Source organism: Sitophilus oryzae, unplaced genomic scaffold (assembly GCF_002938485.1).
Source record: "Sitophilus oryzae breed Bouriz unplaced genomic scaffold, Soryzae_2.0 scaffold_172_pilon_pilon, whole genome shotgun sequence".
NCBI classification, from domain to species: Eukaryota; Metazoa; Arthropoda; class Insecta; order Coleoptera; family Curculionidae; genus Sitophilus; species Sitophilus oryzae.
Genome location: NW_022146424.1, coordinates 926,332 through 943,506, shown reverse-complemented (window position 1 = coordinate 943,506; position 17,175 = coordinate 926,332). Strand labels below are relative to the sequence as shown.

General features: G+C 33.0%; 2 protein-coding genes across 2 annotated transcripts in view; one reads left to right on the top strand and one right to left on the bottom strand.

Moving 5' to 3' along the window:
- LOC115881461 (protein unzipped-like) overlaps window positions 1-6,884 on the top strand; it is a 68,408-nt gene extending 61,524 nt beyond the window's left edge. The window contains exons 2-3 of the mRNA XM_030898942.1: window positions 2,706-2,905; window positions 3,993-6,884. Of these exons, the coding sequence (XP_030754802.1) occupies window positions 2,713-2,905; window positions 3,993-5,239 (1,440 nt within the window). The 5' untranslated portion in view covers window positions 2,706-2,712 and the 3' untranslated portion in view covers window positions 5,240-6,884. The remainder of the gene's footprint in view (window positions 1-2,705; window positions 2,906-3,992) is intronic.
- LOC115881460 (mitoguardin) overlaps window positions 1-17,175 on the bottom strand; it is a 118,002-nt gene that overhangs the window by 78,069 nt on the left and 22,758 nt on the right. The gene's annotated exons all lie outside the window — the stretch shown is intronic.

Below are 17,175 nucleotides of genomic sequence, written 5' to 3'. Positions count from 1 at the left end.
AAATGCCTTATATTGGATTAACAGATGTACAGGGGGGAAGAATTATTGCTCTCATTGAACAAGGAATGCCCCAAAGAGACTTAGCAGAGATAGTAGGCGTTACCCAGGGTGTTGTATCGAAAATATCTGCAAGATACCTACTTGGAACTAGCAACTTTGAAGAACAGCCCCAGACAAAGTCGTTAAAGAGTCACAACTGAACAAGACCGCTTTGTGTGCCAAAATGCTAGAAGAAATCCCAATGTTTCTCATCCAGAGCTACAAAGACAACTTCTGGCAGCTACAGGTGTGAACGTTCCAGTTGAAACCATAAGAAAAAGGCTTTGTGCTCGAGGGTTGTACAGTAGGAGAGAGTTATCGGCTAAAGTGGTGTCTTCAACATCAAAATTAGACAATTGGCAAAATGTTCTTTTTTCGGATGAGACCAGAATTGACCTAAGATCAGATGACCATCGAATGTGGATTCTCAGAGCTCCAGGAAGATGAGCGAGACTCCAGGCTGCCAAATCTTGGTTCAAGATCTAAAGGACAAACTGTAATGTTCTGGGGAGGTATTATACCAGGAGAAAAACTCCATTGTTACCAACAACTAACGGGTCGCAGGTATGTTGATTTAGTGCTAGAACCAATCGTTAGGCTTTGGAGCGCTGCAATTGGGGATAAGTTAACTTAATGCATGATAATAATGCACCTCCCCATGCCAGCAGAGTGGCTAGAGAATGTCTTGAAACGGAAGTTGGTATAGTTTTGGACTTGCCTGCAAAAAAAAACAAGAAAAAAAAACATTTAAAATATATAATAATTGAAAAATATAGAGAATATTCTGAAATTAAAAAAACCTTTGATGGTATTTAGAGTGTAATATCGATGATAATAATTGTGTTAAAAACAATATTAGATAGTTTTATTTAAAGAAAACTATTTTTTTCGTGATTCCTAACACGAATTGAGCGATCTAAATCCAATATAAAGACTGAGCTTTGTTTACAGGCGTCGAACAGATGGTTCTAAGGGTCACGTCAATCAATTTAAATTGAATCAGGACTGGTTTAGTTAACGAGATGAATGGTGGAGAATTTCAAAGTGTTTATGTGGAGAGCGTAGTGCTTTCTAGGTGTACGTTTTGGAGTTGTTGTAACAGCGGGAGAGATGTAATAGAGCTTTTTATTTTTAGTGGTTGAATTGAAGCTTAACAGATACAAAAATTTATAACGAAACAACATCAGTCTTTCAGTAATTTGTCATGTTTGGATTATATCAATTTTGATTTTAGAGAACAGGTATTAAAAAATAATTAAGTGGTAATTCACAATCGCTGCCCAGTTATAATCCTTGGACATATCAAAATAAGTTCATTGAATGAGAATGACATTTCTTTGCCTACTCTGACGGCATTTTCATCGGATATAGCTGTAATTATTTCTATCTTTTCTTTACAACGTAAGGTCATGACTATTGTTATACAAATATTGTATTTTTAACAATTTGCGCATATATTTTTGCTTAGCTATTTTAAATCTACTTTTGGTCCAAACGAATTGAAATCAGCTTTTGTTGTGTTATCTCTAAAATAGGTTCAAAATACATAAATATTAACAGTCCCACCCAAACAGCAAGCAAAATACTTTAAATGTGTAGTTTATTTGTATTCTCTACCCAAACAGCGTCAGACAAGATCCGTATATTTAAAACCATTGTTAGTCGAGAAGTTAAAAGCACACTTTACCTAAACGCTTGAAAACCTATTGGTTTACTTAAGAAATTCTCATTACTCTAACGTTTTCTGCTCATTTTCTCATCCATTATCTACCGATTTTTGTTGTGCGTTTCCTTTCCTAACAATTAAAGAAAACCATAGTCACGCATTGTTAGCATCTTCAAATGTTTATGCAAGTCACTTATCTAGCCTGATATCTCTTCATATTATTTTTTGCAGCTATTGATGGATAAAGAAAATCACATACATTGTTTTTCTGTCTTAACGAAAACGCCATAACTACAATTATTGAATTTCAATAGATTCAAGAGTGTAATTAAAAAGATAAAGGAATTTTCCAATTAAATGAAAAGCAAAAACACCTTCTCTTGCTTCATTTCCGAAATTATAATGAACATCTTCACCTGAAGTGTAAATTCGACGATATTAACAAACAAGAACTTAAATTTTTAGATAAGGGGTTTTTGAAAATGGGGAATAGGAATCCTCCAACGGTCTAAGACACTCGAAGAAATTTCTATGGATTTACGACCGAGAAAAATCAAAAATTTTCCGTGATTTCAGTAAGAACAATCTTCGGATTGTCACGGGATTTTAACATGACATTGTCTCCTCAATGAACACGTCACTAGATTGAAGCAAGAAACACCAGAACACCTTATCACTGAGTGATCACACACAACTAACCATTTGTGCCATATATTTTTGTGCGACTAATATTGGAGATGGAGAACAAACCTCTGCAAAACCGTCTCAGATACTGGCTTTTGTCAAAGCCCTGAGGCTGTATGATGAGTTATAACTCATGAAAGGGGGACACAATAGGTCTATAAGGTCGTTTTTCTTTAACACAGCAGTAGAGTATAATATTTTTTACCTGTTCTATCAGTTAATAAAATGCTACAATCCACAAACGTTCAACACAAAAAATATTACATTTTATATGACCGACATTGAACATCACTGACAATTTTTTCTTTTGTTTCAGGTGAAAAATGACATTCCTTTGCCAAACGATACTCCTCCTAGGAGCAGTACTGTGGTGCGTCAAAGCAGATCCTGTCCACATCCTCTCGCAAAACTTGGAGCAGATCATCACATCTTCAACGTTACAGTGGTTTGCCACTGATGGTAGCGATCCTACGATTCTCAAACAGGGGGTGGTAGCGGCCTACCAAACCATCGATGGTAAGCATAAAATACAGTGTATACAAGGAAAGTCTGAAAATCATATCCCACGTCAACATTGTTTTTATTCATTTTTTGTCTGTCTACGTTACGGGTAACCAAGTAAGCAAATCAAGATAATACCGTATACCAATCTCATTGAAAACTATATCTACCAGGATATTATAAAGCAATTCAAGTCCGACAAATTCTAGAGAAAATTACAGTTAATAGTGGCTTCTAAAAGATATCACCACCAAAAATAAAAATCTTAGAGTCATCGTCTCGAGTTCCTCGGTACAGTAAATTGCCTAGGAAGTAATTTTCCTTGAAAATAATTAAATGTGACATTCTGCCAAGGCACAATCACTTCGCCATAATTGAAAACGGTTTGTTGTCGGCTGTTTCATTACTATTCTGAAAATTTATTGTTTAGTTCGGATTTCTGTGGTTCAATGAATTTTAAAATATTTTCTGTTCTCTTTAGATTAGGTCAATGCAGGACTGATTCATTTTTTTAAATCAAAAATATTCTAAATAAAATAATAAAGTATGGTTTAATATTACGATATTTATAGGAAAGTAAGTATAGATTAACTGTAGTAAATACTTTTATTAAAAATTAATTTCTTTAATTTTTAATAATTTTCTTAAAAAAATAACGAAAAAAATATGTTTTTTATTTATTTATTAATATCTTTGAAACTATTAAAACATATTTAATAATATTTTAGGAATATGTAAAGTGATCAGAAAGGAAGGCAAAAATGCAATAATATACAGGGTGTTCCATTTAAAAAAAATCATCGCGATACATTCACATTTTTTCAGCCACCTTGTTAAAACATTTTCGTGAAATACATCCTACTAGATACTTTAGGTCTGCAATTAAAGACAGATAGCTGGCCAGATGTCCAAAATACTATTGCCGTACCCTGTATATCCTATATTCTGGTTGTAATTAAACACTTGTCTATTCAGTTATGAAATGTAGTTATTAAATATTGATATAACTACACTTTTTATAGGTTTAAAATATATGTATAGCCAAAACATTAAACATCTATTCTAGTGTTATTGTGTTAATAACTTTATCTTTTTGTTTCAGATGGCACTAAACTAGAAGAATCCGACACCACCGACAACGACATTCAGAAAAACACCCACCCAGTCTACGTGTGCAGGGCCAAAGTGACCAGTATCTGGGTCACCGGCCAACTTCGCCCAAGAAACCACGTTTGCGTCGTGTCCCTCTACAGAAAAGTTCAAGAATTCCGACAATTCGAGGTCCTGACCAACATAGACGACAGCGCTCGTCTGAGCTGGGTGGGCAAAAGCAAATACACCAACCTCCCTCAAGGGGCCGTAACCAGCGGTGAAAACCTCCTCAGAACCTTTGTAGGCAGACGCGCTACAAGCTCCCATAATAAACCAGGTTCCTTAACTCACTACGTCGGTACTTTCAACCCTTCCGAAAATTTGGGAGTGTATTCGGTGGTGGATCAGAACAACAACGAGATTACGTTTGAAGATGGCGAGATTCTGGTCGAAACAGAACCAATTTCCTATGAATTGAAGGCGATAAAATACAAAAGAGTTCTTGGAGGTAGGAGGTTCGTGAAAAAGAAGGTTATCCTGGCCCATACCGTCTTGAAGAACGACGAGAATGGACTACAAAAAGTCGAAAGTGTCATGGATTATAAATACGATTATTTCCTGAGCTGGGGTAAAGGACACGGTATTCTAACTGGGCTTCCTTTCACTGTATTCCTACCAAATAACAGTCAAATTAGTGGAAGCTGGGGATTGGCACAACCTTACGAAAAACTTGAAACAGTCCCAGTTCATAAGCACCTAGAAGAAGGCACTGCTGTAAACGTTACCTTGGTTGGCAACTTTACAGAAATGGATATGCCTTACACTGCTACTGTAATCGCATTGTACAAAGACGGTGAACGTAGAGAGTTTGTCATCGAAGACACCAAAAGAGAGAACAAAGTACTGGACATCAGCTTCGACTTCAGTCCAGTTTATTTCCTTCACAACAACAGCTTCGTACCTACTACAACCACTACCACAACCACCACAACAACAACTACAACTACCACTTCACGGAGCACCTCAACAACCCATGAAGTAGCTCCCATGTCTGTACCTGAGGTAATATTACAGAAAAAACAGGAAGAATTACATGCAGAAAGCAAGAAAACTGACCCCTCGATCGAAGATAACTCGATTTTAGCTGCTTCGACCTTGGAGAAGAAACCCGATCACAGTGCTTCAAGTTCCTCTTCGATAACAGCTTCTTTAGCGCTGTTCAATCTGGCTCTTTTGGCTGTTTTACGGCTTACATAAGGAGATACTAAATCAATACGATGAATTGAGAGCATTCTATGGTTTCCCATAACTTCTTTTCTCTATCTCTTTTCATTAATCCAACCGAATGTAAATAGTTTAAGAGACTGTGTACATAGATGAATCGAATGTTGAACAGTGTTGCCGAATGGGGTCGATTTTTTTTTGGTGATATTTCTATGATTACCCTCGTCCAAGTCTGTAGTAGTTTTAGTAGCTTCGCTCTAAGGTGCGCTAGTGTGATGGTTTCTTACGGTCAGTTACCGGTTACAGTTTTTTTTCATTGTTATTTAATTTTATTTCGTTTTATTTAGTTTATTGTTTTAGATTGATATTTAGGTTAGTCGATCTTAAGAAACCATTTTTAATTTGAAGAATATCGTAGTATCGGTTGATTGTAAAATAGTATCATTAAGTTGCACTCGAATACATATTTTAATTTCTTTATGTCTTGGTATAAGTTTATATTTCATGTACCACAAAATGTTTTAAGATCGACAAATTGTGGTGGTTGGTGTAAAACTGATATACAGTAAGTTTAAAATTAAAATATGTATACATAGGCAAGTTAATAATATTATTTTATGATCATAGAAGATTAGTATTGCCTTTTTAGTTTCTTGTTAGTAGAAATTAATACAGTTTTTGTAGTAAAAAAGAAAACGTTATATTTTGTATCCTATACGGTATGTACAGAATTGTAGTTCGTGGTATATATTTTTGCTAAGGAATGATGGCTACTGCTGTTTTATGTTCAGTATTGAAAAAATGATAAATGTAAATGTACAAAAGAGCTGTTGTTCGCGGGTTGTAGATATTTAAGTACCTACACAAGACAAAAACCCAGATAAAACAATCATGCCATTAGACATAACATTAATAAATTTACAATCAAATGATAATTAACTCTTCATTCCATTTGTTCGAAATAAGTACAAAAATCAAACTCAAATATTATTTATAGGTCCTTCTTTATTTTATATTACTTTTTATATTGTTCAATATAACTAAAAGAGACTTCAAAATGGTTCTTACGTGTATGTGATAAAATATACATATTGTTCTTTAGCTTAAACAGTAAAAAATGTTTTAATGATAAGCGATCTAAGGAAATAAAATAAATTATTGTATCTGTCTATTATACTTCAAAAGCTTGTTGAATGTTTCGAACTTATGTCTTCACTTATACTTCAACTATAATAAACTGTAGGGCACTTAAATCAATAAAATATTATATTAACAAAGTAAAATGTTATAAACAAATGTTTCAATGGTGTAACAATTCTACTACAGTTATAAAACCTTAATAAAACTAATATCAGCTTCTAAATGGTTGAATTTTAAAGAAATAGATGGATAAATTGTGTTCCTATGAGAGCTAGGTTTTTGATAAAAAGCATTTTTGTCGGTATTTTTGTTACCGAAGAAGAACAATGACTAGGAGGATGAAAAAGGTTGTTTAAGGAATTTGAAATAAAATAAAAAACAAAAAATGGGTTTGATTTTTTGATTTTTTTAAACAACCTTTTTTGTCCTTCTATCTATATAAGGGACTGACATGTATAAAAAATAATTAATAATATTGAATGAATTTGAATGTACATTTCATGTATTATGTAGATAAAAATAAAGAATCTGAAATCTGTATGATGTTTTATTTTAACATTTATACAGGGTGTCCCAGAAATAAGTGCAAGTATTTTAACTAGTAGTATATAGTTCAAAACCAGAAACATGCCTATGAGGGTTTTTTCGCAAAAAAATATTTTGAAAATTTGGAATTTTTTAGAAATTTTTTTGGTTTTTAGTTAAAAAACATACTTTTTTGATAATATGGCAACATAGGTATTGGATTAAATAACAAGAATTACAAGAATTTACAAGAAAGAAAATCCAGAAAAGATCCAGTGGTTTTCAAAATTTTAGCAAAAAATCATTTTTTGGAAATTTTCAAAGTAAAATAACACCGTTATTTTGGACTTGAAAAACGATAAAAAGGAAATATGTTTTTTTTATCGAGATCTACCACTCCTTAAAATACTTGCACTGATTTCTGGGACACCCTGTATATTTATATCTCAGTACGAGTTTCCAACTATGCAAAGCTCAAACAAATAATATAATAGACAAAGCTGACTGTGCTAAACGACCCCAACATATACAATCCAGATGTAAATAGAAGAATGCTAGGTTGTTAATTGTTTACAAAAAAAGTTAGAATGAAGATCAAATAATATGATTCCTAAAGGTGAGATTTTTTTGCCACATATTTTTTATTTAAAGATTGATACCATTCTGGACACTTCATCTGCATGGTCTATATTTTAACGCATGCGACAGAGATAAATATAAATGACCGAATGACAGACAGAGAGACAAAATAAAAATCGGCACACATTGTTGCCGGTTTTTACCTGTGTAGGAAAATGTGTGAAGAAAAAAAGCATTTTAAAAACTTTCATGTATACTATTGAAATGAAAATAATATATCTAAGCTAAATATAATCTATTACAGCTGTAGTAAAATGAGTAACTAATTGTGAAAAATAAAGTTCCAATCCTAGATGCAACATTTTTCATAAAAAAAATCCGGCAATACCGCATCAACCCAACTTTTATCTCTTTTTAATACATTTAATTTTCCACTAAGTTCTTTACAACGTTGTCATACACGTTAAATTCCAGATTACGCTTTTACGACGATTAGAATAGTATAGTTTTATCTATTGATATACAGGGTGAGTCTTAAATAATTGCAAATATTTTCAGGGTTGGTAGATCTCGATAAAAGAAACATATTTTCTCTTTACCGTTTTTTAAATAAATCCAAAATAACCGAGTTATTTTACTTTGAAAATTTAAACAAAAACTCATTTTTTGCTTAAATTTTGAGAACCAATGGGTCTTTTCTGGGTTTTCTCTCTTGAAAAATAAAATCTACTACCTGTGTTGCCATATTATCAAGAAATTAAGTTTTTAACTAAAAACTAAAAAAAATCAAAAAATTCCAAATTTTCAAATTTTTTTTTGGTTTGTGGTCAAATCAATGTACCTATATGGTTAATCTATCTTTTATACATATCTATGATCCATACAGTAGGTATATAAAGTTGTTCAGATGGGTAATGAATAAACTAAGTTAATGAAAACTACGTAATGATGTAACAAGGTAATAAGTACAGAAAATTAAACAATCTGTCCATATCCGATAAATATACCTTTACGTAGATCCATTCTCTATAGTATCCAAGGTAAAATCATGTTCTTTTCTACAGTCTTTTCTTCTTAAATTCCCTCGTCTCTCAGACATGAATGAAAAACACTACAATTAAAACCGGCAACCGCACATAAATACTGTTCATTAATGAGTCATCAAAAATGCGCTTTGCATCATTAAAAGAATACTTTCATTGATTAATTAAGTAGCGTATTAATAGAGTTTTTAATAGACTAATACTATTGGCGACATATAATGGCGCTTCATTTCAAAGGGCTCTTTGTTTCTAGTTAAAAAAGATGTGTTTTGTGCGTAGATATCTACTAATCAATAATATTATTGATTTGTCCCGTTTATGACGCCTTTTAATGGAGTACTAAATCTGCGATTAAGGATATATAGTTAGTAAATAGAAAGGATTGCCATTTATCTATAATATCGTGTTAATATTTATCCTGCCTTTTTTCTACAAAATTTCAAGAAACAATTCCACATATCAAAATATTTTTTTTTCATTAAGAATTAAGATACTGTCCAATATGAGTTGCTTTAGATAGTAATATGAGTTAGTTAGTATGAAGATAGTATTTAAATCTAGGATTGATGTGAAAAAAATACCCAATTTCTTCAAAGTTCGCAGAAAAATTGACATCTTCAAAAAAAAAGTTATCCTCCTAATTTTCTAATATGTGGTCCCATCTCAGGTTCGGTCTTCTTCTAAGTCTCTTAATTCCCCGTGGGTACCATGCTGTAATTTTTGTGGCCATCCAGGTGTCCTGCCCATTGCCACTTGAGGGATTTAACTCTGTGGCATCTACACACACCGGAAAAGTCTAGGGATATTACAATTTTATCCAGCCATCGTCAGTAATTTTATTATTTGCATTTCTGATATAATACAATTAAAATAAACAAATAGTTTACAGGACGTATTGGAAATAAAAATGCGAAATTTACCTTGATTTTTATTGAACTCAAAAAAATACACACATTTTTTTTATTCTAAACTGTGAATTAAAAAAAAAAGATAAAACCATTTTTACTTAATCAAGGGTATGGCCTCCTCTACTGTTCATTACAGCCCTACATTGTCTCTCCATGCTCCTGATCAGGTTGTCGATCTCTTCTTGAGGTACAGCCTGCCACGCTGCATTCACGGCCCGAACCAGATCCCTACGAGTTTCACGAGGCCTACCCATTCTCAAAATTCTTCTTTGGACCGCGTCCCATACGTGCTCGATGGGGTTGAAGTCAGGAGATTGTGCCGGCCAGGGTAAGATGTTTAATTGATGAGCATTGATAAACTCACTTACCACTCTGGCTGTATGAGGCCGTGCATTGTCATGCATGAGAATGAAGTTTCTCCCAAAATCATTGGCATATGGTAACACGACAGGCTCAAGAATTATCACGATATGTGATTCCTGTTAGAAACCTTTCAAGAAAAACGAGATCGGTTTAACTGTTCCACCTTAATAAGGGTGCACTTCCTGAACATGATCCAACCGAATAAGATTTCCCGGTTCTTTCCATACCCTAAGCCTTCTCGAATCCGGATGAATTCCAAAGCGTCACACATCCGTGAAGAGAACATTGGCCCATTGTTCATTCGACCACTGAACATGATCTTGAGCCCACAAATATCGTACCTCTTGATTTACTCTCGTTAAGGGTTGAACTCTCCAGGGGCGTCTGCTTCTTAAGTTGACCTCTCTTAATCTATTGCGAACAGTGTCAGGACCAACGGTTACATTATGTGTTTCCTGGAGAATTAAACTAAGCTGTGGTGCTGTAAGAGTCGGTCGGCGTCGAGCATTTAATTGTAAAAAATGATCTTGCTGAGGGGTAGTAATGCGATGTCGCCCTGTGTGCCTTTCAGCAACATCACCACTTTCACGGTAGCGTGGACTTAATCGCGATATTACACTTTGCGTTGTATTTAATGCTCTAGCTACGTCGATTTAGCGCATTCCAGCTTCGAGCATATCCATGGCCCTTAGCATTTCGTCGCTGTTAAGATGTCTACGCTCCATAATGTCGTTTAATACTAAACAGAGTTATTTGAATGAATTCTGGCCAGTTATCATAAAAACATAGCCAGTATAGGTTAAATTCGAACAATTGATGCTAGGTGCTTTTTATACATTTGACAAAAAATGCACAAACACTTCTGCAAATATCCCAAATTTAGAAATAACTAGTGTGTCTACTTCGTTTCAATCGAAGTAGAAAGAATCGGCCTACAAATATGTGATTGTTTATTCAAAATATTTATTTTTAACTTTAATAAAATGATATCCCTAGATTTTTCCGGTGTGGGTATTACCTGGGTTTTTTGCCGCATCCACTCTATTCTTTTAGGGTCTCTCTTGGTTATTCCCAGCATAATTTCGTTCCATTGAGCGTTGTGCGACCTGCATTTTCCTTATGATGTCCGTTTTAAGTGTCCAGGTTTCACTGGGAGTACACATTGGTAGAATGTTTTCTTCTTTAGATATTCCATTCTCCATTCTAGACTTGAAATATATTCTAATTATTTTATGTTATTTTTTTTCAAAATATATGTGCAGCTTTATTCCTATACATGGCAAAGAAACAATATTTTGATAATTTATACCTTTGTTGAAAGTTAAAAACACTATACACTCTTACAAATAGGTATAATCTGCAAACGTTAAACAACATATTAGCGAATTAACTCAACTTTCATACGATTAGGTGACCTTTAGGTTTATCATTGCTAATTTCTTCGCTTTATGTCACCGCTTACAACGTTGTACCGATTATAAAAATTTTTCTAAAAAAAGAACCGCTTATCATCCATTCGACTAAAAGGACGGATTACCCGTACTACTGTCATAAGTACTATTAATTCTCATTACGGTATGTACTCGCACAGAGTAGAATGGCATGTTTATATAAATGATCTTAATGGTAATTGCAACAACGTCCCTTGTTATTTTTTTATGTACGTCGTATGGGATACAGAGACGTAGTGGAAAAAAATAAGAAAATTAGGATCGGTCATAAAGTCGTGGCAAATAAAAGTTTCATTTTTTTAAATGGAACCCCCTGTATATTATTGCATATTTGGGTTCTTCCTTCAATTCTAAGCAAAAATCGAAATACACACAACGTACATCAAACCAACCGTTTCCAAGTTATTGACTCTTGAAAATATCGTTTAAACAATTTGATTTAATTAATTTCGATATGTTCGGTTTCATTTAGCGATGCCATTCTGTGGAAACTGTGATAATAGTATTTGACATTAGTTCTCAAGTTAAAATTTTTATAGATGTATAAGATGAGAAACAATTCTGGAAATTACAAAATTTTCGTTTAACATTTCAATTCTTCAATTTATGTACATTGTATATTACGATTGTTGCTTAAAATTGAAGGAAAAATTGAAATATGCAATAATATACAGGGTGTTTTATTTAAAAAAATAAAGTTTGATGTGACACAACTTTATGGACCGACCCTGTATACTTAAATTTACTAGTAGCTAATAGGAATTAAAAACCCATTAAAACAGTATTACAGCTTCGGCAGAATGGTATAATTAAATCAAAGTGATATTTTCAAAAGTCAATAACTCGGAAACGGTTGGTTTGAAGTACATTGTGTGTATTACGATTTTTGCTTAGAATTGAAGGAAGAATTGAAATATGTAATAATATACAGGGAGTTCTATTTAAAAAAAATGAAACTTGCTACTACGACTTTATGAACGACCCTGTATACTTAAATTTATTACTCGCTAATAGATATTTAAAAATTCTATAACTTTTGTATTTAACTTTTTGCGGTACCTCCTATATTTTACCTAATAATCGATCGTTTCCATACATAAAAGCGACCCTGTATTAAAGGTACGCCTCTGGTTTGAACCAGATCTCCATCAAGGACACAACAATAAATTTATAGAAGCATTTTAAATCCAATTCTAGACAATGGAAATTGAAAAATTTGGTTTGATTTTTCATACACTAGGCAATCTCCTGCTTGTTGTCGCATACGCTACAAAACAGAAAACTATAGAGTAATTTTCGCAATCGACTCTAAAGGAATGCTAATTTTTAATTGGAGAAAATTGTAAGTTGAAAAGCAGATGCCGCAAATTAAAGCCAAACGGCAGTCATTTTCGCGTAATTATGATGATTTGTTAAAATACTTAAAGAAGGAATGAATCCGTTTGAAATATTACTACTGTAATTAGATACAGATTATTAAAATTGAGTGGTTTGTTGGTGAAATGCTTGTTAGCAGTTGCGATCTCTAATGATATGGCCGTTAATATTGATGTTAACACATGAGACGCAATTTTTTAAAAAGTAATCTTTATAAAACCTTTTTATAAATTATAATAACTTACTGAATATTCTGCTAATTTCTTTTCTTTGCGTTTTGTTTTTATCGTCTAATGTCTTGCCTAGATATTTGACAGTACCACAGTCATAGCCTAGATGCCTCTTGGTCTGGATGCTTGTCTGGTCTTCAAAAAATCAACATAAAATAGAGTATATCAATTAACATTAAGATTTTTGGAAAATGATTTACAGTAAGGGTTCCGTTCCTTTTCTGTACCGCAGTAGGATGACCGTTTTTTGCTGATTCGGCAGCGCTCTTCCGTTCTTCCGTTCAGTACTGTACCGCTTCAAAGTCATTCTTCTCGCGCTATAGTCCGAAGACCTCAGTGCAGAACTCAGAACTCGAATGGTCAGATGCTACGTCTTCTCTGTGTTACTCTATGGATGTGAGAGCTGGACACTGGATTCACAGACCGAAAAGAGAATAGAAGCCTTCGAAATGTATGTATACAGACGGATGCTGCGAATCTCATGGGTACAAAGGATCACCAACGATGAACTACTCCAGCGCGTGCAGAGATACTAAACACCATCATGGAAAGAAAAATGCAATACCTGGGTCATGTGATGAGAGGTGGTAGATACGAAATACTGCGCCTCATAATCGAGGGCAAAGTGCAAGGGAAAAGATCAGTAGGAAGACAATACAATACAATGCCCTACTTTTGAATAAAATTAGAACGGCACTGATCGTCGGCCATTTTAGAGTCCCGTCGCGGTCGATTTAAGATTTTTCATATTCTCCTTCCTCAATCTTTTTATTTAAAGGAAATACCGAAGAAAAATCCTGACAACCATTATTTGAGTGTGATTTCGTTTGTTCTTTTGTCTGCATTGTGTTTACGCGACTTTAAAAACTTACCCACACTTGACTCACCCTGTCATCACCATTAATTTCGTCTATCGAAAGCAAGCGTACGCGACTGGCGCCACCTGCTGTGACTACGCATACATATTTTTCTTCTCGAAAGCTGCCGCGGTGACACAAACAAGTCCTGCTGCACTCCGACGCTCGATTAACATGTTAAGGAGGAGGAGGTGTGTTTCAATCAGTCTAGAAAATATTAATTAACGCTGGCAAGATCGCTGGTACTTACGCAGAGATCTTATCTGCGTTCGATGTGGACATAATTTATTAGATTAGATTTATTCATAAGGAGCCGTTTTTCACTCAAATGCAAAAGAAAGATTTTTTTTCCATAGCAACTATTAAAATTGCCTTATATCTATGAAAAATAGTAGATAAAATAGTACTTTAACCGGAAGGGTAGATTAAATGATGCTTTAACAGCGAGGATAGGTTAAAATCTTTATTTCTTCTCGCACGTTTTTTAATTGCTTCCATTTTTGAAAATTTTTGTATTCCTTTTCATAAGTTATTCGGGATTTAAATGGAAGTAGTTTGGATATGGCGTTTGTCGTCTTAGCCTGAATATCTGGTGGTAATTTACTTATTTCGTTTTGAGCCATTTCTGGCTCCAATTCAATCAGCAATCGAGACGAAAGAGAATTAAAAAATATTGATTCAAAACTGACAACTAAGGAGACAGCTTTATTTATTTGTCAAATTACATAGAAACCAACGCCAACCCAGCACAATATTTTTTCTGCTCGTAATAAATTCCTTGAAATAATAATTTCTGAATATTTTTTAAAACGTAACTCTCTATGGAAAAAAATATTGTTTTATACACGACGATAAAATTGCATTATCGTCTCCCGAAATTAATTTACTCGCGATTTCATCGCTCGTGAATTATTAATCTCTTCGGTCGACGGTAAAATACCATTTTATCGTCTTGTAAATAAAAAATAACTAAAAAATTAGAATCAAAAAATTAATACAAATTGTTGTATTCTTCAGTTTAATTTTTTTAGCGATTTAAATGCCAAGAGCCAAAGAGTCTCCTTTAACAATGCTCAGTAATACGTCATCCGTCACCGGAACTAAATCTTTTATCTGAAAGAAAACTTTAAAAGTCGAAGACTTCTAAACCTACTTTATATAGAATTCTGTCCAGAAACTTTCTGTCCACAATACACGGATTTCATAAATCGGACGTCGCGTGTTCTCGGTCGATAAATCGACTCGTAGGCCCTCTCACAAACGACACAGTCTTTTTCAATTACCGGAAGTTATACAATTGGTTCGGATAGAAAAAGGTTTTCCACGTCAGAAGGACAAAAATAAAGCGATCTTTGCCAATATTCTAGAATTGGAGAAATTCAGGAATGGCGTTTATATTTTATGAACTACACACACCGGAAAAATCTAGGGATATCATTTTATTAAAGTTAAAAATAAATGTTTTGAATAAACAACCACATATTTGTCGGCCGATTCTTTCTACTTCGATTGAAACGAAGTAGTTACACTAGTTATTTCTAAATTTGGGATATTTGCAGAAGTGTTTGTGCATTTTTTATCAAATGTATAAAAAGCACCTAGCATCAATTGTTCGAATTTAACCTGTACTGGCTATGTTTTTATGATAACTGGCCAGAATTCATTCAAATAACTCTGTTTAGTATTAAACGACATTATGGAGCGTAGACTAAAGAGTAAATGAGAGGAGTCTCGGGGGCTCTCTCGGGGAGAACGAATGAAGAAGTCATGCTGTTCAGTTGAGTTGAGTTCTCCAAGTATCATAATGACAGTAAAGTAAGTTTATATTTTTATATATTTTCTCTAAGTATATTTTATTGGTCAAAAGGTATTCTGCTTGACATTTCTCCTACCTAAATTAATGTATTTAATTCTTTAATAAATTTATATTTTGTTTTTATATATATTGATTGTTTTAATGATCTTCGATACCTAAAACGTCCCTAGCCGCAACCCTCTAAAACGGGGTCGCGACAATATATATACATATTTATAGTAATAAATACTTTGGCAGATAAATTATGACCCATACAAATGCAGCAAATGTTTTACAATATGGCTGAAATCGTACTCCATAGTCAATGTAGATAGTTTTTGTGTTAAGAATAATAATTTAAAAAAATATGTGGTCATCTTTTTGACAAGTTTATATTAGTTTATTAATTGCAGGAAACATTATAATATATAAATAAATTTTGTGAATGCAAATAATAATACATACATCACTATTAGTAAATATTGAATGTTTTTTGTTAAATTAGATCGATTTTCAAACCCCAAAATTTAAGATATATTTTACATTTTATCCATTATCTTATGTACCACCTATTCATTATTTGTATATTGTAAAACATTTGCTGCATTTGTATGGTTCATAGTTTATTTGCTAAAGTATACTTTACTTATATATAAGTATAAAGTATTTGCCTACTATAAATAGGTATATATTATATTGTATTTATTAACTGTATGTTATGTATATTTCATGTAAACTATATCATTTTTAAAATACAAACCAAAAATACAAGGAATAATTATGTTTTCCATGTATTCTACAACATATTTATTAATCCGTAGTATCTAACTAGCGTGACGTCATAAATCTCGCTCCGTGGCTGTTCTATTAGAGACGGCATGCTCTAATATTTAGAAATGTCAAAAGCTGATGACATTTTACTTTTGTCAATTATAACATTTCGTGTTGATTTTTGCAAGAAGAGGAAGAACTGTCACTTGTTTTATTATTTTCCTTTTCTATTTCACGAAAGTAAAAAGAGTTACCTATCTTATTCGTTCAGGCACTCAATTTAAAGAATATCAGTAACTTTTTTGATAGAGGGATTTTATATTTGCCATGTTGGTAAAAAATAACGGTCAAAATTCAAAGTTATTCATTTTATAGACTATAATAGTATTTGACATTAGTTCTCAAGTTAAAATTTTTATAGATGTATAAGATGAGAAACAATTCTGGAAATTACAAAATTATCGTTTAACATTTCAATTCTTCAATTTATGTACATTGTATATTACGATTATTGCTTAAAATTGAAGGAAAATTGAAATATGCAATAATATACAGGGTGTTTTATTTAAAAAATAAAGTTTGATGTGACACAACTTTATGGACCGACCCTGTATACTTAAATTTACTAGTAGCTAATAGAATAAAAACCCATTAAAACAGTATTACAGCTTCGGCAGAATGGTATAATTAAATCAAAGTGATATTTTCAAAAGTCAATAATTCGGAAACGGTTGGTTTGAAGTACATTGTGTGTATTACGATTTTTGCTTAGAATTGCAGGAAGAATTGAAATATGTAATAATATACAGGGAGTTCTATTTAAAAAAAAATGAAACTTGCTACTACGACTTTATGAACGACCCTGTATACTTAAATTTATTACTGCTAATAGATATTTAAAAATTCTATAACTTTTGTATTTAACTTTTG